The 25424-nt window shown below is 41.7% G+C and overlaps 1 protein-coding gene and 1 pseudogene across 5 annotated transcripts in view; one reads left to right on the top strand and one right to left on the bottom strand.

Moving 5' to 3' along the window:
- VPS13D (vacuolar protein sorting 13 homolog D) overlaps positions 1 to 25424 on the bottom strand; it is a 296629-nt gene that overhangs the window by 108222 nt on the left and 162983 nt on the right. For all 5 annotated transcript variants that reach the window (XM_032300439.1, XM_032300440.1, XM_032300441.1 and 2 more), the window contains 4 exons: positions 25220 to 25369; positions 10578 to 10727; positions 9220 to 9316; positions 6978 to 7126 (listed from right to left, as the gene is read on the bottom strand). In XM_032300439.1, coding sequence (XP_032156330.1) covers positions 6978 to 7126; positions 9220 to 9316; positions 10578 to 10727; positions 25220 to 25369 — 546 coding nt within the window. The remainder of the gene's footprint in view (positions 1 to 6977; positions 7127 to 9219; positions 9317 to 10577; positions 10728 to 25219; positions 25370 to 25424) is intronic.
- Positions 1768 to 1861, top strand: LOC116566678 (annotated as a pseudogene).

Genomic DNA, 25424 nt, shown 5'->3' with positions numbered 1-25424 from the left:
CTATATCACCAATTAGTATGATGTTTGTTGTAGCTTTTTAATAGATACATATAAACAGATTAAAGCAGTTATCTTCTATTTTTAGCTTGCTGAATTAATATTTATTGTAGATGGATGTTGAAGTTTGTCAAATGGGCTTTACGTATTTTTAAATAATCATATTCTATTTTTCTTTCATTTTGTTGATGTGGCGAATTATAAAATTTGCAAATGTTAAACTAAACCTGTATTCCAGGAATAAACTCAATTTGGTTATATTATCTTTCTTACATATTTCTGTTTTTGATTTATTAATATTTTGTTCAGATTTCTTTCATCTGTATTCATGAAAAAGTGATCTATAATTTTCCTTTATTATTTGATAATTTTTAAAAAAATTATAGTTTCCTGGGAAACTTCTTAAATATATTCATAGTTATTTTAAATTTTGTATCTAAAAATACCAACAACCAATTTATCTATGGTTCTGTTTTTAGTGTTTGTTTTTTCTCTTGGTCCCATCTCTAAGCAGGCCTGGTAATTTGCGACTGAATGCAACATTTTGTATGAAAACCTACAAAGACTATGGATGAGTTTTTAGCTTCTGGCAGGCAGTTAGAGTAAGAAGCATAATGCCTAAATTGACCAGGGTTTGAGAGTTTTCTCAAGGCTGCGTTTTAGTCTTTCCCTAAGTTCTGGTGTATTTCAGTCCTTATAAGTCCAGGTACAGTCCTATAGCAGTCTCAGTGAAAACCAATGCCATTCGTCTAGTCTTAATAATCTCCCTAATACCATATGACTACTGAAAAGACTGTTTAAGTTCTTCTGCCTCTTTTTGCTTGGTTTCTCTCAGTCTATGTCACTTAGAAATCAGCAAATATCTCAAGAAAGAAAGTAGCTCAGACTATTGGGGTCTGTTTTCTGCCTGTCCCTTCTCTGTAAGATATTAGCCCTTCAAGTACCAGCTCTTTTAGTAGCAATGAAGTCTAAGTTTTGCTTTGCTGGCCCCATGAGACTGCCAAAAGCTTTACTTGCATTCTCTGCCTGTTGGCAGCTGCTTTTTGTGCTTGGCTTCTTCACCTTTCTCCCCACACTGCTTACAAATCAGAAAAAGTCTCAAGAATAAAAGCAAAATAAATGTTGGGCTCACCTTACTGAGTTTCTCTCCTCTCATAAATCTTGAACTCTCAAGTCCTGGCTGTTTGGTAGCTTTCCAATGGCTTCAAATGGACACTCCCCATCCCAGCCACCACCATCTGTCTTTTCTTGAAGTTCTCAGCTAACATGGGTCTGCTATAAGCTCGTTAACAATCTCTGAATATGGCTCTATTTTCTGATTATATCTTTATTTAAAATGATTAATATTTCTAGGTGTTTAGAAGGCATGTCAAATACTCTTCCTTAATAAATATAAAAACACTTTTTCATGCTAATATTACCAGTAAATCTGATTCACTTAGAATTTATCCTTACATAAAGTGTCAAGAATAAGTCTAATATTTTTTTCTATTGTGATTTGGCCTAATAGCATTATTGAAAAGTCTATATACTCCCTACTGAATTAAAATCTCATTATATATTTAAATTTCATGTGCAACTTAATGACATTTCCATTCTGTTTTCTTACTTATAATCTTTCTGCATGTGCCTTCTGAGGCTGCCTTAAATTATTTTGGAACAAGAATATGTTTAATTAAAATTAAATTACATTACATAATGGAAGAAAGAGTAAAATTTTCTAAAACCAGAGAGGAGGGAAAACTTTTTTGTGACTCAAAATTCAGATTCAAGACTATACTTTTAGGGATCATTTCTATAGTTTGTTACTACAGAAGTTTCTCTGAAGATGTAGAGTTAAAAAAAAAACTGGATTCAAAACAGCAAAAGACTAATAATAAAATTGGCAACATAAAAATAAACAGCTCTTGTATAATTAAACACACACACACACACACACACACACACCCCAAAAGCAAAGTAAAAAGACAAAAAGCTAAAGAAAAAATACTTGCAACTTTCATCAAAGACATAAAGTTTAGAAAGAGTTTCTAAAATTAGGAGAGATAAAAGATCTGACAGAAAAATAGACAAGTGACATACCAGGCAGTGCACAGAGAAAAATCTGGACCTTTAACATTCAGATCAGGAAAAGAAGAAGTAGAATAAAAGAAAACAGAAATAGGCAGAGAAGCAACAGAGCAAGAGGAGAACCAGAAAGGACAGATGTCAAGAACAGGGAAGTCAGCAACGTCAAAATGGTAGAGGATGCTACAAAGGTAAGGCTAGAGAGAAAGGTCACTGGATTTGGTGCCTTGGGAAGTTACTGATAACATCCTGCGAAGTAATTTCAGAATATTTTAGAGATTAATAGCAACCTCAAGTTGAGCTGGGCCCAGTGGCTCATGCCTGCAATCCACACTTTGGGAGGCTGAGGTGGGCAGGTAACTTAAGCCCAGGAGTTTGAGACCAGCCTGGACAACATGGTAAAACCCTGTCTCTACAAAAAATACAAAAATTAGCCAGGTGTGGTGGTACACACCTGTAGTCCCACCTACCTGGGATATAGGATCACCTGAGCCCAGGAGGTTGAGGCTGCAGTGAGCGGTGATCATGCCACAGCACTTCAGCCTGAGTGACAGAGTGAGACCCTGTCTCCTCTATCCCCCAAAAAAGTCCAACATCAAGTTAATTCAGCCTAACTCTCTCTCTCTCTTTGGTATAAGTAAAACAAGAAATGTTAAGTGGATGGCCTAAAGTCATATAGCTATTTGATTTTAGACGTGAATATGCTCATTTTCACAATAGCAACTACCTATTAGCTAGAAAGCATAAAAGCCAGAGAGCCAGAATGAGGATCATTATTATTTCTCCTGAAAAACGTTCTGCTATTCATTCACCCATGCCGTACCCCACCTTATGGTGAGTGATGATAAAGTACGTGAGCAGGCCTTATTTTCCTCATTTCACTGGCAGAGAAACTGAGGTTCAGTAAGCTCAACTGCTTTGCTTACAGCCAAAAAATAAACATGCTGGGAAAACAGGGTACTGACAATCAGTTCAGCACTCAGTTTTGCCAATACTATTTTGAGCATTACTTTATTTTCAGAGAACAGAAAATGAGATCAAAAAAAGGCTTAAGGTAAAAGCTTTTATACCCCAACTTACTCACTGCAACCAAACACTGAAGAAGAACCACACAAAGTAGCAAAGACTTTGAAACCTAAACACTACTACCTTTTGGAATGACTAAGGTGCTTTGTCTGATTCAAGGAACTACTCTGGCCCTTAAGTAAAAGTTATCCTTACCTAGTCATTTACTGCTTTTGGGACTCCACATTTGAAAAAGCTGACATACAGTTCAATGGCATGAATTATTCTGCCACCTTCAGGTTAATTTGGTCAGTCAAAGTTGATGAGATGAGGGAACGAGCCAAACAGGGCTTATTCTTGTAGTAACTAAATAGCTATTCAAATACAGTAGTATACAAAGTTGATGCTTATTTACACAAGTAGCAGACAGTTTCCTGTTATAAAATGGATTTTGGATGAGGCAATCCTGTGTTCATAAGCTCCTAAGAAAAATAGGAAACTGTCTATTTCTACCTCCCCACACGAAAACTGCTGAAGTCTGCTAGAAACTTTATAGAGCTGAAAGAAGAAATACCTGTCTATATACCATAAGGTCTCAGATCCCAAGCTATTCCCTCGGCCACGTCCTTTCCTTTCTTAGTTTATCCTGCACTAAACAAAACTGTCTGGAATTCATTCTTTAAAGGTTTATTTATGGTACATAGAGACTGTTTATGTGAAGCAGGGTATTTGCCTATTTCCCTCTTGGGACAGTGTTTAAAACTACAGGGATATTTCCCTCTCTGGCACTTTCTGAAATACAATTAACAATACTGGATCTTTTTTCCTTTTAACAAATCTGGTTTTTATTTAGGGAGGGGAGGAAAAAAGTAAAGGGTCTGAAGTTTCCCAACAAATTATTTCAAGCCTTTGAGAAGACAGTTTTAGGCTTTTTAAATAGTGTCTTTGTTTGAAACTCCCCATTACCCCCACCCTCTCACTCTGACCATTAAAATGTGGGTTTTCTTCCAAACTAGATTGCTCAATTAAAGCCCTTCTTTTGTAATACCCCAATGCTCTAAATGGAAAAAGGACTGCTGTAGGCCACCTCGTGAAATTTTTTAAAGGCTCCTGGCTTCTTTTGATCTTTAAAAAAAGCCAAAAACACATATAAGCTACCTGGCATTTTCAATATCACTATGCCACTCACTAACATGCAAACTTGGGAGGATGGAGTGAACGGGGAGTCAGGGAGGAATGCTGTGCTTTGGTCTCTGCATTTGTGAAATGGGACTATTATCTCCCCATTCTTCCATCACAGAGTAAGGCATCCAATTGAGATAGCAGATGTGAAACTGCTTTGAGTCCTTTTGAACAGACACTATATCTGGCAACAATGTACCCTCAGTGTAAACCTGAAGAGACTTCCCTCTGAGATTTCTGACAGTCTCACTTCTGGCCTGGAGTCAGGAGAATCAAGATAATTATTCCTTCAATACCAAAGACATGGTTTACCTTTTAGTCAGGCTCTCGTGATTCCTGTTCAGGGACAGGACTCCATTTTCTAAGCACATACTTTTAGCCATTATATATTCATCTAAAAGAGCAGAGTACCCTTTCTAAGAGCTACTAATAAAGGCATATTACTCTGTTAGAAAACTCTTTGAATAAATGACATTATTTTATGAGTCCCAGACTCCACTAGGAGAACTCAAGACACAGTAAAATGTGACTTCCACGAGCTGAGAATTTAACTCTTTAGTACCAATTCCCCGCACCCTGCTGGAAACCTGAACTTACTGCACTTGGCGTGCACCCCCCAGCCCCCACCACACCTCATCAAAACGGCAGCTCCATTTAATTTGTTTAACAATGATTTGAAAAATGCCCTGAAAATGTTCCTTCAATTCAGCGCCAGATGAAACATTCAACTGAAATGATTCCGTTGATTGCATGCCGAGTGCACACACAACCATCACTACCATATAACTGGGGGGTTGAAGCTACTTCAACTGCAGAAAATCAGACTGCTTTTATCAGTCTGGGGAAGTTTTCTGCTGGGAGCAATTTGAAGGGAATAGTTAGGCGTCTGTGTTTCTTGGTAAGATGATTTTAAAAACAAGAAGTCCTCAACCCTGAGGAAATGCTTCACATCGGTTTGCTGGGCAAGTGCCAAGTGTTCTGGGGGAATATATACTTTATCAAACAAACCCATTCCAAAGGTCACACAAGTCAAGTGGATACTTGTGGATATTAGCAAGATAGTGGTTTTCCCATGGTTTTCCCCTGACTCCCATGCTAGCTCTAAGCATCTTTAATCTCCTGGGAAAATTGAAATTAAAGCGAATTAAGCAGATAGGGCAGTGAGTGAAGGGTACTCTGCACTCTTCTGGAGATGACTGCAAGAGCCCTTCCTGCCCCAGGTCCTGACCAGCACTCCCAGCTGGTCGTCCCCAGTTTGCCATCCCAATGCAGTCACCCTTGCCATACCCTTACCCAAATGTGATCTGATGTTGACCAGACTACCGTCTCATTACCTGTACGTCGATTTTAGAAGCTGTGAGTTGGCAGACACGGCCACATGAGGCCCACACATGTGTTTTGTTAGGCCCACAAAGTTTAAAAAAAACCAAAAAACTTGAATTGGTTGCCAATGTTTAAAAACCAGGAGATTCCACATAAAAATCCAGATTTCCGGCTTCTCTTTAAAAGTCTGGCAACATGGGGTTCATACTCCCCCATGACAGCAAGTGGCTAGAGCGGGCTGTGGCGGCCCCTTCAGATGGAGCAAGCACTCCTGGTAGAACAGACATGACACCGCCCTGCTGTGCTGCTCCACCCGCAGCATCGCCAGCACGGCCCTGCGGGCATCTAAGTTAGGACCCTAGACTTGCTCCTTATCTGCTCATATCTCTGTTCCTGCGCAGCAAGATGACTAGCTTTCAGCATCTTAGAGGAAGCAGCATGAGGCAGTGGGAAGAGTCCTGGACTGGTGGTAAGTAGGAAGATGGCGGTCTTGAGCAGCGTCTTCAAGTGCAACAGATTGAAGAGCTAGAACCAATGGCTGCAAGCTGCAGGGGGGCCAACTTTAACTCAACCCAAGGAAAGACTTTCTAACACCCCTGGATTCACTCTTGCTTCTGTCACTACCTAGTTACACAGCCTTGACTAACAAAACACTTTGAACTTCAATTCCCCTGTCTACCAAGCAAGTACATCATTGAGGACTCATAGGTCTAAAATTCTCTGGTTCTTTATGTTCTATGGGGAAGCATAGTATAGTGAAAAAAACATATAGACTTTAGAGTCAGACAGGCTTGGATTTGAATCCCAGCTCTCTTCCTTAAGATATACTTTATTGCTGAAAATGAAGATGGTGGTCAGGCTGTGTCTAGTAAGTAGTCATCAAGATGGTTTGCCTAAGAGTTTCATCCTGATGTGGTGGTAGAGGGGGCCACATCCCAGTGGGTAAGTGGGCTATTTTCAAGGCAGTAGATGCTCCTAGTGACGATTATTCAAAAAGAGGTGAATACTTAGGAAGAGAGAAGGAGGAAGGTCAGCAGATCTTGGGCACAAAAGGAAGATGCTGTCTTGACTTTGCTTTTGTCTTGATCCTAGACACAACTTTAGAAAAAAGGCTTTTATCTCACTGAGGTAAGCCAGGAGCTAAACAGAGAGCAAATGGGTTTTACAGAATTATTTGTGAATCTCTTGAGATACTTTTTGATCTCTGGCAATGTCATAATTTTTTTTTTTAAAAGACAAATATACGTGAGTCAATAAACCTTCTGAAAAAGAAAATCTGTAAAAATAAAATGTCTTCTATGAATGATGAGGGACAAAAGACAACAACAAACAAAAATTGTAAACACACTCATTCTTTTCCAAGTAAAAGTCATCTTAAAAAATTTACCCAAATAGCAGCTTACCTTAAGATCCAGGGGCAGCTTGTTGGAGGTGAACACGCTTAGCTTGATCTGAGGAATGCTGATTTTGAGATTTTCAAAGTAGTATCGAACTGGTGTTCCACCTTGCTCGACTGTCTTTTCATGGAGGTTTTCATCGTATTTTTCAACCTCTGGTACAAAGGCAAAATTAAAAAGACAAAAAAGAATTTCTTAGTCTCATGACCCAAACACATTGAAAAAATTCACCAAAAAAAGTAAACCGTCTATCACTCCCAATTTAGTTTGTGAGGGTACAGTGACGTGTATAGTATCCTGATGCCACTCTTTCTGAGAGTAGGTCTGTTTCGTGTTGTTTAGCAGAAAAGAAGACTAGCATTTTAACTTGTGACTCTGTACCATCCAACAGATGTCATCTTCAGAAAAAATAATCCAGATGGAAAAGCCCAAGGCCACAGGTATATTTGTTAGCAATGTTATTATTATCAATGACCCAGATTATCTACATTGATTTTCCTAGCATCATATCCAAATAAGGTCTTGGAGTGCAGTGAAACTGAATCAAAATGAATATCACCAATTAATGAATCTGAGTGCAACATAATGCCTGAGAAAGAATCAGGCTACAGGCCATGAAGAGCTAACATCACTTCAAGAAGCACCCTGTCTCCTAAACAGTGGACATCCATTTAAATAGGACAATCAAGGCAGATTTTTTACTTGCCATCCCATGAAATAAAAGGAGAAGCATGGGCTACAACATAGCAGTGTGCTCTTTGTACTTGATGTTGTATGCACATCCAACTGGACAGCACATTTTGCCTTGGCATCACGTGCCTTGGAAATTATATCAACGAGCTGGCACGTACCTGCTTATCAAACACATTTATGGTGTAAGCTATTATCACTGCTACTCACAGAAAAATGATACTGCCAACAGAGACCTGCCCATTTGTGCTGAGGAAGCAGAAACAGCTACAGACAGGATGGCAGGTACTTTAAGGAGCAGCAGGACTGGGCTTGTGGATCTGAGGGCTGCATGCTGCCTCTGTCCCATCCCATCAGCACTGGTGACAACATATCAGAAATATGGGAAGCAACCTCTGAGCTCCCACTCCAATGAAAGGCAGGCCAGGATTTTACAAAAGTCTAAATCCATGCTTGAGGAGAAATTTATTACAGCAATTTATAAGAAAATTTATAAGAAAAGCATGTCGAATCAAATTTAAAATAAAACTTCCCAGGAAGGTACCAAAACAGAATGGATACCTTGCAGGCAGGCTCCCAAGTGGCTGTCTGAATACAAATAAACACTGGCGTTCCAACCCAAAGTGGAAAACACAGCATTAAACAGACAGGATCTTGCTCTTGATCCCAAATACTCTTAAAGCTTAAATTCTAAATTGGGATAAAAAGAACAAAAATATTTTTCTTGCATTGTGTGTATGGATGTACATGTGTACACACATTCCCAGTAATTTTTTTCTCTAGCCAACATGGGCAGACAAACATAAAAGCCTCTTTCTTACCATTTCTTCAGGCTCAATATTTAGTTTAGGCTTCAAAAGACTCAGTATTATTGAAATTTTTTCTAAGCTGTGTACACAGTCCTGAAAAGCCCATCTAAAAGCAGGAGGAAAGGCCATGAGGAGGAATCTAAAAGAAGCAACCGCTCAATTATTTCTGGAGCACTGCTGGAAACCTGGGTTTTTCAACAGCTTATCTTACTCTCTTCTACAAAGAAGAGAGTAAAGTAACTAGAAACCTTTGTAATTACAGAAAGGCACAAGGGTTTGGATGTCAAAAGTTGACGAATTGAGGCTAGCCAATTTTATTTTCTCAACTAAACCAAAGGAACTGCCGAAGGGATTTCTGATTCTTGGCCTGGAGTCTGTTTAATAAACAAAGGTTAGGAAACGAAGTGGCGTGCTAAATGACTAACATCATTTCTGTCATCCTAGAGCAGACGAATCAAAAAATGCAAAGCAAACAGCAATAGTATACTGCTTCCCAAAGGTGTACCACTGCATACTCCAGGATTCCAGAAGACCCTCTGAATGGCTGCCTTAGTTCACAGAGATAACTCAGACAACAAGTAATGGTTTCAAAAAGCACAACTGGAACACAAGCCTTAGCTTCTTAGCTCAGGCTGAGATGTGGAGAGGGAGACTCTCAGACACCAAGGGGCCACCTATTTTACAAACAGGCTCAAAAATATCATCTTTGGACCAATTCCCAGACACAGACATAGAACATTCAACATTACCTGATTCTGCTTGATCGTAGCCAAAGAAACTTAGCAGCTTAAGGAGCAGTTTCTCCTCAATTTGCACTGTGAATCTCTGAGCTGTGATCATCAGATGCTAGAGATAAAGAAATTCTGATTTAAAGTGTGAACACCAGAAGGAACATTCATCTGTGCCACCAAGAAGGCCTCAATGACATGGTAGGTTTCACTAATCATATGGCTTTATAACCAAAATGCCAAATTATTTCTGGCTTATCTCTCTATATATTGTTATGATTAACCAAAAACTCCCAAAAGATGTTTAACAGATGGTTTGCCATTCTACTGTTTGGTCCCCAGGAAATCTGGGCCTCATTAGTCAGGATTCCAGCCTCAGATACCCTGCGGTGCAAGAACTTTAAGGTGTATGCTTAGATGGACGGCAGCTAGTTTAGGGAGCAGCATGGCTGGGCTTGTGGATCTCAGGGTTATAGGAAGGTTTGGTCCCAGCAGCACTGGTGACAAAGGACGAGAAGTATGGAAAGCAACCCCTGGTCGGCTCCCACTTTTCCAGAGTTGGCTGCTGGAACAGCTAGCTTGTGCGTGGAGACCCCTCCAAGAAAGAAAGTTTATGATTTGTAACTATCTGCTTTTGGTAAACAGTGTGGTCACTTAGGTAGCAGCATGCCTGTCTCAAGGTCAGACCCGTCACAGCCCCTGCCCAATATCTCAGGGTTATCCTGTCTGTGTGTGTTTGTGTGCACACCTGCACACACATCTCTCTGTCACCCAAGCTGGAGTGCAGTGGCATAATCATGGCTTGCTGCAGCCTAAAACTCCCAGGCTCAGAACCTCCCACCTCAGCCTCCTAAGTACCTGGGACTACAGGTGCTTGCCACCAGTTCCAGCTAATTTTCATATTTTTTATAGAAATGGGGTTTCACCACATTTCCCAAGCTGGTCTCAAACTTCTGGGCTCAAGTGATCCGCCCGCCTTAGCCTCCCAAAGTGCTGGGATTACGAGTGAGAGCCAGTGAGCCCAGCTGGGGTTATTCTATTTTTAATAATAGATCTGGATCATGCCTGGTCCACACCAATCTAGAAGATGCTACACTTTCCTATAATGACTTCACTCTCATGAATAGACTCTGGCCCATATGGATTCAGTACTAGCAAACTATCACCTGCAAGGTCACTGAAAACACAACTGAGAATACAAAGTGCCAAAAGGAGTAGTTCCTGTCAATTCCTCCAAACAACCTATTATGTCACACATGGCTTAACCCTGCAGAGCTATTCCCATCAGCATCCAGCACTGCGCTCTGACACTTGGCTGTGATGGAACAAATCAACCTTCCAGCATGGCATCGACCCACCAGCCTCCCCCACCAGCCCACCTTGTAGATGTTGGTCAGTGCACTCTTACTGGGGAACTTCACTGCGTTGACTTGCACGGCTGGTCCAGTCTCGATGACCTCATTCTCATTGTTCAGGGGAGTCACATACAGCATGAAGGGCTGCGTGGTGCCGATGAGCTGATTGTCCATCTACAACCATGAAAAGGTAACAAAGCAAAAACAAAAACAGAACAGTGGCTCAGTTTTCATTTTTATGCTTGAGTGGGGCCTCGTAATGTGCAGGCTGCTCAGAAAGCACCCTTGTCATTTCACTCGATCTCAATAGCAACTCACAAAAGGGCAGTCATAATAAAGTTGGCAGTCATAGTGACAGACGCTAAACTTCATTAGGAGAGTGCTTCGCTAACAGAATAGATTTTTCGTTTTCTCACCACAAAAAAATAAGTATGTGAGGTAACACATACATTAGCTCAGTTTAGCCATTCCAAAACATGAAAGTATTTCCAAACATCATGTTGTACATGATGAATACATACAATTTTTTTTTTGAGACAGAGTTTCACTCTTGTTGCCCAGGCTGGAATGCAATGACACGATCTCAGCTCACCTCTACCTCCACCTCCCAGATTCAAGTGATTCTCCTGCCTCAGCCTGCCAAGTAGTTGGGATTACAGGTACGTGTCACCACACCAGGCTAATTTTGTATTTTTAGTAGAGATGGGGTTTCTCCATGTTAGTCAGGCTGGTCTCAAATTCCCAACCTCAGGTGATCCACCTTCCTCAGCCTCCCAAAGTACTGGGATTGCAGGTGTGAGCCACTGCGCCTGGCCAAATGTATACAATTTTTATTCATTGGTTAAAAAATCAACTATTTGAAAAAAGGAATTTTAAGTCCATGACCTGCTGAATGAAAAAAATTTAATTAAAAAAGTAAAACAGGCCGGGCGCGGTGGCTCACGCCTATAATCCCAGCACTTTGGGAGGCCGAGGCGGGTGGATTACGAGGTTAAGAGATCGAGACCATCCTGGTCGACATGGTGAAACCCTGTCTCTACTAAAAATACAAAAAATTAGCTGGGCATGGTGGTGCGTGCCTGTAATCCCAGCTACCCAGGAGGCTGAGGCAGGAGAATTGCCTGAACCCAGGAGGCGGAGGTTGCGGTGAGCCGAGATCGCGCCATTGCACTCCAGCCTGGGTAACAAGAGTGAAACTCTGTCTCCAAAAAAAAAAAAAAAAAAAAAAAAAGTAAAACAGGTGATATTAAATGCGAAGCTCCATGCTAGCCACTTCATATACATGATCTCAAGTCACACCACACCTATAATGCTGGTGGTTAAACTAAGGGCTTTGCTGCAGTCCTTATGAGAACTTCATGAGCTCTGTCCTTATGTTATAGATGAAGAAGCTCAGAATAGAGGCCCTTGCACAGGGTCACACCACTCGTCAATGGCAGAGCTAGAAATTGAATCCAGGTCTGTCTGACCCCAAGGCTGGCACTCTTAAACATAATGCTATCAATGCTTCTCTCTGGCTTCAAATTCCTTGAAAACAATTTAGAGAACCAGTAGCTCAAATGGCTACCAAATGGGAACAGTTCCCTCTACTAAAGTCATCTCCCTTCTCAAGAACGAAACAATTAAGTCAGTGGCATTAGGGTTGACTCTATTTACGCAGCCCTGATCAGTGCCATAACAGAGGACAATCACCACACTGAGATGTACATGGATGTCTGGAGGCTCCTTGCAGGAAGCAGCCACCTTCCTGTTCTGTCTCACATCAAAGGTCATCACCAGGAAGAGGAAAGAGGAGAGACCATCTTTCTGGGTACCCCTAAGAGACTATCTGCAGGTGCTTTCCACATGCTACCTAACATATCGCTTCCTAAACCACTAAAGGCTAGGTATTATTCCTCCCCATTTTACAAACAAGTAGGCAGAAGCTTAGAGAAGTTCAATTACTTGCCCTCATTCACACAGCTTGTAAGTGGAAGAGGTGAGATACAAATGCAGAAATTTCTGGCACTGAATCCTCTGACCTCTCCCTTGTATTGCACGGATTTCCACATAGACATTTTTGTGCAACCGGAACTGACTTTCTGCTGGTTCTCATGGCAGGGATAAGGGCAAGAGACTTGGAGTATTTTTCCTACTTCCATTCCTGCCTCCTACAGTGTGTTCTCTGTATAGCAGCCAAAGTGATCTTTCAATAAAATAGAAATCGAGTCATGTACCTCCGTCTTTGACACTCTTCAGTGGTGTCCACTTCTCTTAGGATAAAACCAGACTTCTTACTGCAGCTACTAAGGCCTGCATGAACTGGCTACCACCAAATTCCCCAGCTTCCTCACACACTGCCCTTCCAGTTCCCTATCACCCTCGCCCAAGCCTCCTTATTGTTTCTACAATGTGGGCGAGTCCTTCCTTCCTCAGGGTCTCTGAATTGCCTGAAACGGTTTTCCTAGTGACCATCTCTATGGTTTGCTTATTCTATTCCTCCAAGTTTCGGTTCAGCTCTCACTTCCTCAGGAAGATCTTCCCAAGCCACTTTTTCTAAAGTAGCACTTTATCTAAAGTCGCCATTCTTTACAGCAGTTATCACAGAATGTCATTATTCATTTGCTTGCTTGCTTGCCTACATATTGATTGGCTGACTTTCTCTCTAGGCTGTTGGCTCAAGAAGAGCAGAGCCTGTGTTTTTTAAGTCATAGCCATTATCTCCAGAACGTAATACAGTGTCGGGCACACATCTGATGCTCAGTAAGAATGGACTGAATGAATGAATCATTACCTATCTCATCCAATATATGAAATGACAATAACGGGCTCAACCATACTGTCTTCTCCTTCGTTTTTTCACTAAATACATCTGATACAAGTTGTAGTAACAAAATTACTAATTCTAGCTACTCTTATTTTCCCAGTTAGATCGGATGTTTCCTAAGGACAGGATCTCTATTTTCTATTTTGAAAAATTCCTTCTCGCAGCACTGTAGCCACGGTGAAACACAAACCTGCTTATTTTCTATGATTTGCAGCACACATCAAATAAAGAGGCATTATAGTAAAAAAAGCAACTTTTTAAAGTAAAGAATAAAGTTAAAGAAAATAATGAACAGCAAATGGTTCCCTGAATCATCTCTGTAAGGTCAAAAAAAAAGGAGGACAAAGGGAAATAGCTGCAAGATACTTTCTATCTGTGCACAAACGAATAGGATATGGTTAGCTTAGCCTGAATTCTTTGTTATTCGTGATATATAACAAAAGAAAAATTTCTTCTGAAAAGAGGTTCTGGCATCGATAATCTGGATGGAACTGCACGACACGTTAAGGGAGAGGAGGAGTCCCAGTCACGGGAGACACACTGCACACTCCCAGTAAGAACACAGTTTGTCCATTTCAGTAAAAGACCCAGTCTAGGGCTTTGGGTCCTTCTTTTGGAAATGTTTACCAGGAATTAGTTTCCTGAACATATTTAAACTTTGGTGAAGGTTATAAAGGAAAAACATTCCAATATGACATTACAGAGAGATATAGAAGTTGTTTTGACAGCACAGTAACAGTACTCTGCCAAAAACGGTCAAAATCAACTTTTTCAGTACTCTGAAAGTTAATAAAAGGCTTGCAACAATCTAAGGAGCATTTATTCAAGAAAGTAAGTTGAAACTCAGTAAGAACAGCGAGCTCTGTGGCATTTTAATTTGTCCTATTCTCTTTATCTCCACCCCAGCTCCACAGTAGCCTGGAAAACCAATGGCCCTACAATCAAGTGAACAAAGCAGTCCTAGCCGACACTACAGGGGCCAGAAGGATTTTGCAGCACCCTCAAAAGCTCCATCGCCGACTTGTCAGCTTTTGGCTTATCAGGCACCTCTCTCATTCCTGATATTAATAATCTGTGCCTTCTCTTTTTCTCCTGATCAGACTGGTTAGAAGCTTATTAATTTTGTTGATCTTAAAGAACAACTTTCAATTGCACTGATTTTTTTGTCTACTGTGGTTGCTGATTTCTAGTTCACGAATTTCCACTGTGATCCTTACTATTTCCTTTCTTCTGCTTATTTTGGTTTTAATTTGCTCTTTGTTTTCAAGTTTCTAAAATGACAACTGGGCTCACAGTTCTGAGACCTTTCTCGTTTTCTAATATAGTATTTAGTGCTATAAATGACTCTTTAATAATTTGGCATGATTCCACAAATTTTCAGATGTTGTGTTTTCATTTTCATCAGTTCAAAATACATTCTAAGTCTGTTTTGATTTCTTCTTTGACCTATGGGTACTTAGAAGAGTATTGGTTTTCAAATATTCAGGAGGTTTCCTAAACTACCTTTTTCTTCTTTTTACTTTAATTCCATTGTGGCCAGAGACTGTACTGCGTATGACTTGAATCCTTTAGAAGTTGTTAAGAATTGTTTTATGATTCAGAATGTGGTTAATTAGGTCTAGTTAGTTGATACCACTGTTCAAATCTAGTACATCTTGATGATTTTCACCTTATTTGTTCTATTAATTATTCAGAAAGTGTTATCAAAAGCTTTAGCATATTTGTCAATTTCTTCTTTCAGTTCTATCAGTTTTTGCTTCATGTATTTTGAAGCTCTGGTGATTACATATAAAAAGTTCAGGCCGGGCGCGGTGGCTCATGCCTGTAATCCCAACACTTTGGGAGGCCGAGGCAGGCGGATCAAGACTCATCCTGGCTAACACTGTGAAACCCCGTCTGTACTAAAAAAAAAAAAAAAAAAAGAAAAAGAAAAAAAGTTAGCTGGGCGAGGTGGCATATGCCTGTAGTCCCAGCTACTCGGGAGGCTGAGGCAGGAGAATCGCTTGAACCCAGGAGACAGAGACTGCAGTAAGCCGAGATCGTGCCATTGTACCCCAGCCTGGGCGACAGAGCGAGACTCCATCCCAAAAAAAGAAAAAAAAAAGAAGTTCAGATTTGTCATGTCTTCCTAACTCTTTTATCTTTAGGAAATTACTTTCTTTCTCCCACGTGTGATGGTGAATACTGAATATCAACTTGTTTGGATTAAAGGATACAAAGTATTGATCCTGGGTGTGCCTGTGAGGGTGTTGCCAAAAAAGATTAACATTTGAGTCAGTGGGCTGGGGAAGGCAGATCCATCCATATTCTGGTGGGCGCAATCTAGTCAGCTGCCAGCAAATATAAAGCTGGCAGAAAAATGTGAAAAGGAGAGACGGGCCTAGCCTCCCAGCCTACATTTTTCTCCCATGCTGGATGCTTCCTGCCCTTGAACATCAGACTCTTAAGTTCTTCAGTTTTGGGACTTAGACTGTTCTCCTTGCTCCTCAGCTTGCAGACAGCCTATTGATACTTAATAAACTCTCCGTGTGTGTGTGTGTGTGTGTGTGTGTATATACATATATATATATGTGTGTGTAATTGCGCGATTTTGGTTCACCGCAACCTCTGCCTCCCGAGTTCAAGCGTTTCTTCTGTCTCAGCCTCCCGAGTAGCTGGGAATATAGGCAGGTGTCACCATGCCCAGGTTTTGCCATGTTGGTTAGGCTGGTCTCAAACTCCTGACCCCAAGTGATCCACTCACCTTGGCCTCCCAAACTGCTGGGATTACAGGTGTAAGCTACCATGCCCGGGCAAGGATGGAGTTTTTTAGTTGGTTTTGAGGTTTCTGGAGTTGGATGCTTAATATAACTAGACCCCAAAATGCTTAGGACTCTACTTCTAATAGTATGGAGAACACTGATAGTCCTTGGCATGAACTGTTTGGATAGTTATGCAAAATAAATGCACTTGACACTCCTGATTTCCGCTCATGAGAGGCAAGGAGTTTAGTGACTCTATACATTAATACCTTTCACAATATGAAGAAAACCAACGAACATAATGAAGCTGGTTGGTTGCTCCTAAGTTCAGTGGACAAGTGATGAAAGAAAATGATGAACTCAGGGATTCTCTCTCCCGGCTTCAGAAGCAGATACTGAGCCTCAAATCTGTTAAGATTGCCCTGAGTGAGAGTCTTATCTCCTGCAGAGAAAGAGCTGAAACTGTGAAAAAACAGACACAAGCTCTTTCTTATCATGCAAATGGCTGATCTGCAATGAAAGATGCATGCACAGCCTCATCAGGTGTCTACTGTTAGAGTGAGGGCATTGACTGGAAAAGAATGGGACCTTGCAACTTAGAATGGGGATGTGTGGGAGGACCCTGATGAAGCTGGAGACATTGAGTTTGAAAACTCTGATGAAACTTTTTTTACCAGAAGGAACATCTTCCCAATCCCCAAAAGTGGCAATATCCCCTCCCTGACCCATGCTGTCATCAGCCTTTCCACCTTCGTCTGAGAAGATAAACCCTGCACTACCTGAGGCATCAGTGATGGCCTCCCTTGAGGCAGGTGCTAGGCAAAATAATATTGATTTGCCTCAGGAGCCACCCCCAACACCCCTGTTTGCTTCTAGACCTGTAACTAGACTAAAATCCTGGTGGGCCCCTCGAGGTGAGGTTGAGAGTGTGACCCAAGAGGAGGTGCACTACACTTGAAAAGAACTGTTTGAGTTCTCCAATTTATATAGACAGAAATCTGGAGAACAGTATGGGAATGGATATTAAGGGTATGGAATAATGGTGGAAGGAACATAGAGTTGGATCAGGCTGAATTTATTGAGGGCCCACTAAGTAGGGACTCTGCTTTTAATGTTGCAGCTTGGGGAGGTTAAAAAAAAAAAGGTTCTAATAATTTGCTTGGTTGGCTGAAATATGGATTAAAAGATGGCCCACTTTGAGTGAGCTGGAAATGTGTTTGATCTCCCTTGGTTTAACGTAGAAGAAGGGATCCAAAGGCTTAGGGAGACTTGGATAGTGGAGTGGATCTGTCACTTTAGACCTACTCATCCCAGCTGGGAGGGTCCAGAAGATACACCCTTGACCAATGCCCTTTGAAACAGATTTGTAAGAGCAGCACTTGCTTCTTTGCAGAACCCTGTAATTGCTCTTCTCCGTATGTCAGATCTAATGGTGGGAACCACAGTCACTCAACTACAAAATTAAAATACAATGGGAATAACTGGATCCCGGGGTGGCAGGGGCCAAGTGGTAGCACTCAATTGTCAAAGGCAAAGTGGGCACAGCTACCGTAATGCACAGCAGAGGCAAAGTGGCAATCAGAATGTCTGACTCGTGTAGAGCTCTGGCATTGGCTAATTAATCACGGTGTTCCTAGAAATGAAATTGATAGGAAGCCTGCTGCATTCCTACTTAATTTATCCAAGCAGAACAATTCTAGGTTGAACAGACAAAAGACTAGTCTGAATTATAAATATAAAGAATCATGGCCTCTCAGTCAACTTCTAGACTTGAGTCAGTTTACAGACCCAGAACCCCTTGAATGAAGGGGGGGCTGAGTCACCTTGAGAAGAACCCTACTATGTTACTGACTATTTATACAGTGAATCTTTTTCCCATCCTTCCTCAGGGAGACCTCCAGCCTTTTACCAGGGTTAACTGTGCACTGGGGAAAGGGAAAGGATCAGACATTTTGGGGACTACTGGACACTGACTCTAAGCTTATGTTGATTTCAGGGGTCCCAAAACATCATTGTGGTCCTCCAGTTAAAGTAGGGGCTTATGGAGGTCAAGTGATTAATGGAGTTTTAGCTCAGGTCTGACTTACAGGGGGTCCAGTGGGTCCCCAGACTTATCTTGGGGTCATGTCCCCAGTGCTAGAATGCATAATTGGCATAGGCACACTTAACAGCTGGCAGAACCCCTACATTGGCTCCTTGACTGGTAAGGCGAGGGCTATTATGGTGGAAAAGGCCAAATGGAAGCCATTAGAGCTGACCCAACCTAGAAAAGTAGTAAATCAAAAACAATATCACATCCCTGGAGGAACTGTGGAGATTAGTGGCACTATCAAGGACTTGAAAGATGCAGGGGTGGTGATTCCCACCACATCTCTGTTCAATTCTCCCATCTGGCCTATGCAGAATGACAGTGGATTATTGTAGGCGTAACCAAATGGTGACTACAATTGTAGCTGCAGTACCAGATGTGGTTTCATTGCTTGAGCAAATTAACACATTTCCTGGTACCTGGTATGCAGCCATTGACTTGGCAAACGCTTTTCTCTCCGTTCCTGTCCACAAGGCCCATGAGAAGCAATCTGCCTTCAGCTGGCAAGGCCAGCAATATACCTTTACTGTCTTACCTCAGGGGTATATCAACTCCCCAGCTTTGTGTCATAATCTAATTTGGAAAGACCTTGATCATTTTTTGCTTCCAAAAGATATCACACTGGTCCATTACATTGATGACATTATGCAGATTGGACCCAAACACACTGGACTTATTGGTGAGACATCTGCGTGCCAGAGGATGGGAAAGAAATCCGACTAGAATTCAGAGACCTTCTACCTCAGTAAAACTTCTAGGGGTCCAGCGGTATGGGGCCTGTGGAGACATTTCTTCTAAGGTAAAGGATAAGTTGTTGCATTTGTCCCCTCCTACATCCTTCCTACAACCAAGAAAGAGGTACGATGTCTAGTGGGCCTATTTGGATTTTGGAGGCAACACGTTCCTCATTTGGATATGTTACTCCAGCCCATTTATTGAGTGACCTGAAAGGCTGCCAGTTGTGAGTGGGGTCCAGAATAGGAGAAGACTCTGCAACAGGTCCAAGCTGCGGTGCAAGCTGCTCTGTCACCTGGGCCATATGACCCAGAAGATACAATGGTGTTTGAGCTGTCAGTGGCAAATAGGGATGCTGTTTAGAGCCTTTGGCAGGCCCCCATAGGTGAATCACAGCAGAGGCCTCTAGGATTTTGGAGGAAGGCCCTGCCATCTTCTGCGGGTAACTAATCTTTTAAGAGACAGTTCTTGGCCTATTACTAGGCTTTGGTGGAAACTGAACCTTTGACTATGGGTCATCAAGTCACCATGTGACCTGAACTGCCTATCATGGACTGGGTGCTTTCTGACCCACCCATCTAGCCATAAAGTGGGTTGTGCACAACAGCATTCCGTCATCAAACGGAAGTGGTATATAAGGGATCGGGCTTGAGCAGATCCTGAAGGCACAAGTAAGTTACATAAGGAAGTGTCTCAAATGCCTATGGTCTCCACTCCTGCCACCCTGCCTTCTCTCCCCCAGCCTGAACTGATGGCCTCAAGGGGAGTTCCCTATAATCAGCTGACAGAGGAAGAGAAGACTAGGGCCTGGTTCACAGATGGTTCTGCATACAGGTATTCATCGACTTACGACCTATGCAACTTACGACCATTCAACTTTACGACCACAATCGCTAGCCACCACTGCTCCGTGTCCGGCAGCACAAACGTTGCCAAGCTAGGCGTACAACAGTGCGGACCAGCTTCCGGCAGCACTACCATTTCCACGTGCATATAGCCTACTCAACTTACGACCAAATCGTGTTACAACCGGTCTGTTGGAACCAATCATGGTCGTAAGTCGAGCACTAGCTGTAATATGCAGGCATCACCCGAAAGTGGACAGCTGCAGCACTACAGCCCCTTTCTAAGACATCCCTGAAGGACAGTGGTGAAGGAAAATCTTCCCAGTGGGCAAAACTTTGACCAGTGTATGTGGTTGTGCACTATGCATGGAAGGAGAAATGGCCAGATGTGTGATTATATACTAATTCATGGGCTGTAGCCAATGGTTTGGCTGGATGGATGGTCAGGGACTTGGAAGAAGCATAACTGAAAAGCTGGTGACAAAGAAATCTGGGGAAGAGGTATATGGATGGACCTCTCTGAGTGGTCAGAAACTGTGAAGATATTTGTATCCCATGTGAGCACTCACCAATGGGTTACCTCAGTAGAGGAGGATTTTAACAATCAAGTGGATAGGATGACCCATTCTGTGGACACCACTCGGCCTCTTTCCTTAGTTACCCCGTCATTGCCCACTGGGACCACGAACAAAGTGGCCATGGTAGCAGGAACGGAGGTTATGCATGGGCTTAGCAACATGGATTTCCACTCAAGGCTGACCTGTCTGCAGCCACTGCTGAGTGCCCAATTTGCCAGCAGCAGAGACCAACACTGAGACCTTGATATGGCACCATTCCTCAGGGTGATCAGCCAGCTACCTGGTGGCAGGTTGATTATATTGGACCTCTTCCATCATGGAAAGGGTAGAGGTTTGTCCTCACTGGAATAGACATTTACTCCGGATACGGGTTTACCTATCCTGCTAAGACTGCCATCCATGGACTCATGGAATGCCTTATCCACTGTCATGGTATTCCATACAGCATTGCCTCTGACCAAGACACTCACTTTACGGCTAAAGCAGTGCAGCAGTGGGCTCATGCTCATGGAATTCACTGGTCTTACCATGTTCCCCATCATCCTGAAGCAGCTGGATTGACAGACTGGTGGTACAGCCTTTTAAGGTCACAATTACAATGCCAACTAGGTGACAGAACTTTTCAGGGGAAAAGTTCTCCAGAAGGCTGTGTGTGCTCTGAATCAGCATCCAATATATGGTACTGTTTCTCTCATAGCCGGGATTCACAGGTCCAGAAATTAAGGGGTGGAAGTGGAAGTGGCATGACTCACCATCACCCCTAGTGATCCACTAGCAAAATTTTTGCTTCCTGTTCCTGCGACATTACATTCTGCTGGCCTAAAGGTCTTAGTTCCAGAGGGAGGAATGCTGCCACCAGGAGACACAATGATTCCATTAAACTGGAAGTTAAACTGCCACCTGGACACTTTTGGGTTCTTCCTACCTTTAAGTCAACAGGCTAAGAAGGGAGTTACAGTGTTGGCTGGGGTGACTGACCTGGGCTATCTAGATGAAATCAGTCTACTACTCCACAATGAAGGTAAGGAAGAGTATGTGTGGAATACAGGAGACCCATTAGGGCATCTCTTAGTATTATCATGCTCTGTGATTAAGGCAATGGGAAACTACACAGCCCAATCCAGGCTGGACTACAAATGGTCCAGACCCCTCAGGAATGAAGGTTTGGGTCACTTTACATGAAAAAACCCACAAAACCACAACCTGCTGAGGTGCTTGCTGAAGGTAAAGGGAATACAGAATGGGTGGCAGTAGAAGATAGTCATCAATACTAGCTATGACCACGTGACCAGCTGCAGAAACAAGGACTTTAACCGTCATGAGTACTTCCTCCTCCTTCTGTTAAAAACATGTTTGTGCATGTATACACTTGTACTAAGAAAATATCTTCATTTTATTTTCTTTCTTCTTTATCATGTGACATAAGATTTATTGATTTCATATCAGCATTTAAGCATTGTTAACTTTATGTAATAGTATTTGGATTGCGGATTGGTGTGTTTCTGGCTGTATTACGTTAGGCATAATTATGACCTTATTATTGTATTTGAAGATTATGTATGATCTCAGCAGATGTGTATGGGTTCAAGTTGACAAGGAGTGGACTTGTGATGGTTAATACTTAGTGTCAACTTGATTGTATTGAAAGATACAAAGTATTGATCTTGGGTGTGTCTGTGAAGGTATTGCCAAAAAAGATTAACATTTGAGTCAGTGGGCTGGGGAAGGCAGATCCACCCTTAAACTGGTGGATGCAATCTAGTCAGCTGCCAGCAAATATAAAGCAGGCAGAAAAACATGAAAAGGAGAGATGGGCCTAGCCACCCACATACATCTTTCTCCCATGCTGGATGCTTCCTGTCCTCCAACATCGGACTCCAAGTTTTTCAATTTTGGGACTCGGACTGGCTCTCCTTGCTCCTCAGCTTACGGACAGTCTGTTGTGGGAACTTGTGATTGTGTAAGTTAATACTAATAAACTCTCCTTTATATATATATATATATAAATATATATATCTCCTATTAGTTCTGTCCCTCTAAGAGAACCCCAACTAATACACCTGGTAATATTCTTTGCTTTGAAATCTACTCTATCTGATGTTAATCTAGCCATTCCTACTTCCTATGACAAGTGTCAACACAGTATATCTTTTTCCATCTTCTTTCCTTTTAACCTATTTGTGTCTTTATCCTTAATGTGTGTTTCTTGTAGGCAACATATAATTGTTTCTTGCTTTTTTATACAATCTGATAATCTCTTGCCTTTTGATTACAGTGTTTACAACATTTAAATTTAGTTAACTGATACCATTAGGTTTGAGTCTCCCATCTTGCTGTTTATTTTCTATTAATCCCATCTATTCTTTTCCCTGCTTTCTAGTTTTCTGCTTCTTTTGGATTATTTTTTATGATTTCAGTTGTTGTTTTTTTTCTGAGACATACTCTCCATCTGACACCCAGGCTGGAGTGCAGTGGCACAGTCTTGGCTCACTACTACCTCCATCTCCCAGTTTCAAGTGATTCTCCTGCCTCAGCTTTCCAAGTAACTGGGATTATAGGTGCACGCCATCACACTGGCTAATTTTGTATTTTTGGTAGAGATGGGGTTTCACCATGTTGGCCAGGCTGGTCCTAAACTCTTGACCTCAAGTGATCAACCCGCCTCAGCTTCCCAAAGTGCTGGGGTTACAGGCATGAGCCACCTTGACTGGTCTGATTTCATTTTATCTCTTTTGTTGAATTATTAGTTATAACTCTTTGTTATTTTGGTGGTTGCTTTAAGGGTTTATGTTATTTATAAGTCTACATCCAAGTGATACCATACCACATCACATGTAAGATTACAGTAACAGACTTCATTTCCCCCCTTCAGCCTTTATGCTGCTGTTGATAAGAATGTCACTTACTTTAAGAAGAAAATAATCTTATATATTTACCCAGATAGTTATAATTTCTGGTATTCTTCATTACTTTGTGTAGAACCAGACTTCAATCTGATACTATTCTTTTTCCTTTTGCCTGGTGATGTTCTTTTACATTTTTTTGTAGCATGGGTCTGCTGACACCTTTCAGTACTTTAAAGATGTTGCTCATTGACTTCCCACTTCCATTGTTCCCAAAAAGGAATCTGTTGTCATTCTTATCTTTGTTTCTTTCCACGTCTTTTTTTCTTATTCCTTTGCTTTAACACTGGTTTTGAATAATTTGGTATAGTTTCCTTCACTGCTGTGTGCTATATTCCATCCAGTATAGTTTTCATTACATTTTAATCTCTACAAGCTTTAGGGTTTTGTCTTCCATATTGCTACTTAACCTCTTCAACATAGAGAATACAGTGAGAATACAGTTATATTAACGGTTTTAATGTCCTCCAGAAACTCTAACATCTGTGCCAGTTGTGGATCAGTTTTGACCAATTATTCCCCTCATTACATAGAAAGTTTTCCTACTTCTTTGCACACCTGGTAATTTTTGATAGGATGTCAGATATTGTGAATTTTACCTTGGTGGGTGCTACTGTTGTATTCTAATAAATCTTCTTGAGCTTTATTCAATGATACAGTTAATTTACTTGGGAAGAGGTTGATTCTTTCAGATCTTCCTTTTATGATTTCTTAGGCAGGTCTAGGGCAGTGCTCAGTTTAGGGCTAATTAATCTTGAAGGCAAGACTTTCCAGAGACTCTTCCCAACGTCTCAAAAATCCTTAGTTTTTCCAGTCCAGCTGGTGGGCATAAGCACTACTCCTAGCCCTATGTGGGCAGCAGGTACTGTGCCCTCTCTCTGATCCTTTCAGATGCGTAGTTTCCTCACTAATACATCACTAATACTCTGCTAAGTACTCAAGAGGAACCCTCTATAGATCTTCAGAGTTTTTCTGTGCAGCTCTCTATGCCCAAGTGTACTGTCCTGTAAACTATAGATGCCTTGGTCTCTCTAGACTCTCAGCTCTGTTATTTCACCTTCTCTGCTGTACTAGGTACCTGCTCAGTCTCCCCTCCCTGGAAACTTTCTCAAGTTGGTAAGAAAGGGCAATTACAGGGCTCAGCTCTTTTGTTTCCCACCTCTCAGAGCACTGTCCTTCATTGTCTGATGTCTAGTGTCTGAATCTCGTTGTCTTTTTATTTCTCTGGATTCCGGAGTTGTTTCAGGTGAGAAGGTAAATTCAGTTCCTGTTACTCCACCTTGACTGAAAGCAAAGTCCAGTTCTTTTTTTTTTTTTTTTTTTTTTTTTTTTTTTTTTTTTTTTTATAGAGATGGGAGTTTCACTCATGTTACCCAGGCTGGAGTGCAATGGCGCGATCTCGGCTCACCGCAACCTCCGCCTCCTGGGTTCAGGCAATTCTCCTGCCTCAGCCTCCTGAGTAGCTGGGATTATAGGCACGCACCACCATGCCCAGCTAATTTTTTGTATTTTTAGTAGAGACAGGGTTTCACCATGTTGACCAGGATGGTCTTGATCTCTTGACCTTGTGATCCACCCACTTCAGCCTCCCAAAGTGCTGGGATTACAGGCTTGAGCCACCACGCCCAGCCAAAGTCCAGTTCTTTAGCTTGTTCTCTCTATGACAGACCTCAATTCCTCCAAATGATGGTTAGATGGCTTCCTGTTGTTTTTTTCTATTGCCAAGATGGTGAACCATGGGTCACCTTCCTCTATGCCACCTTGACTGAGTTACAGTGGAATTCTGCTGTATGTAGAAAAATTGATGAGACGAACGTAGGCAGAAACAACTATTTCATAGAAGGATTTTTTGAAGGCCACAAGATACTTCCTCCAAAACATTAAAGTTCTTCGAACATCAAACATTAGATCTGGTTGGGTGATCAGCATGAAAACAAGGTGATTAACAGCTTTGGAACTTCCCCCTTACCTGTACATCCTGTATGCTGAGTTCAAGCATGTGACTGGTTGCCAGCTGTGTATAGTGCACATTGATTCCCGTAAGACTTGCAAAGACCAGTTCTTCTGGGACTTTATTAATTAAGGACAACCCTATTCCACCTTCTAACCTCACAAGCACCTGAAAGGAAAAGAAAATATGGTATCCTATTTAAAACATAGCTCATAGCAGCCAG

The sequence above is a fragment of the Sapajus apella genome, unplaced genomic scaffold (genome assembly GCF_009761245.1).
Source record: "Sapajus apella isolate SASKATOON/1434 unplaced genomic scaffold, GSC_monkey_1.0 scaffold43, whole genome shotgun sequence".
NCBI classification, from domain to species: domain Eukaryota; kingdom Metazoa; phylum Chordata; class Mammalia; order Primates; family Cebidae; genus Sapajus; species Sapajus apella.
The sequence above is the reverse complement of the archived record's forward strand: the minus strand, read 5'-3'. Positions and strand labels throughout refer to the sequence as shown.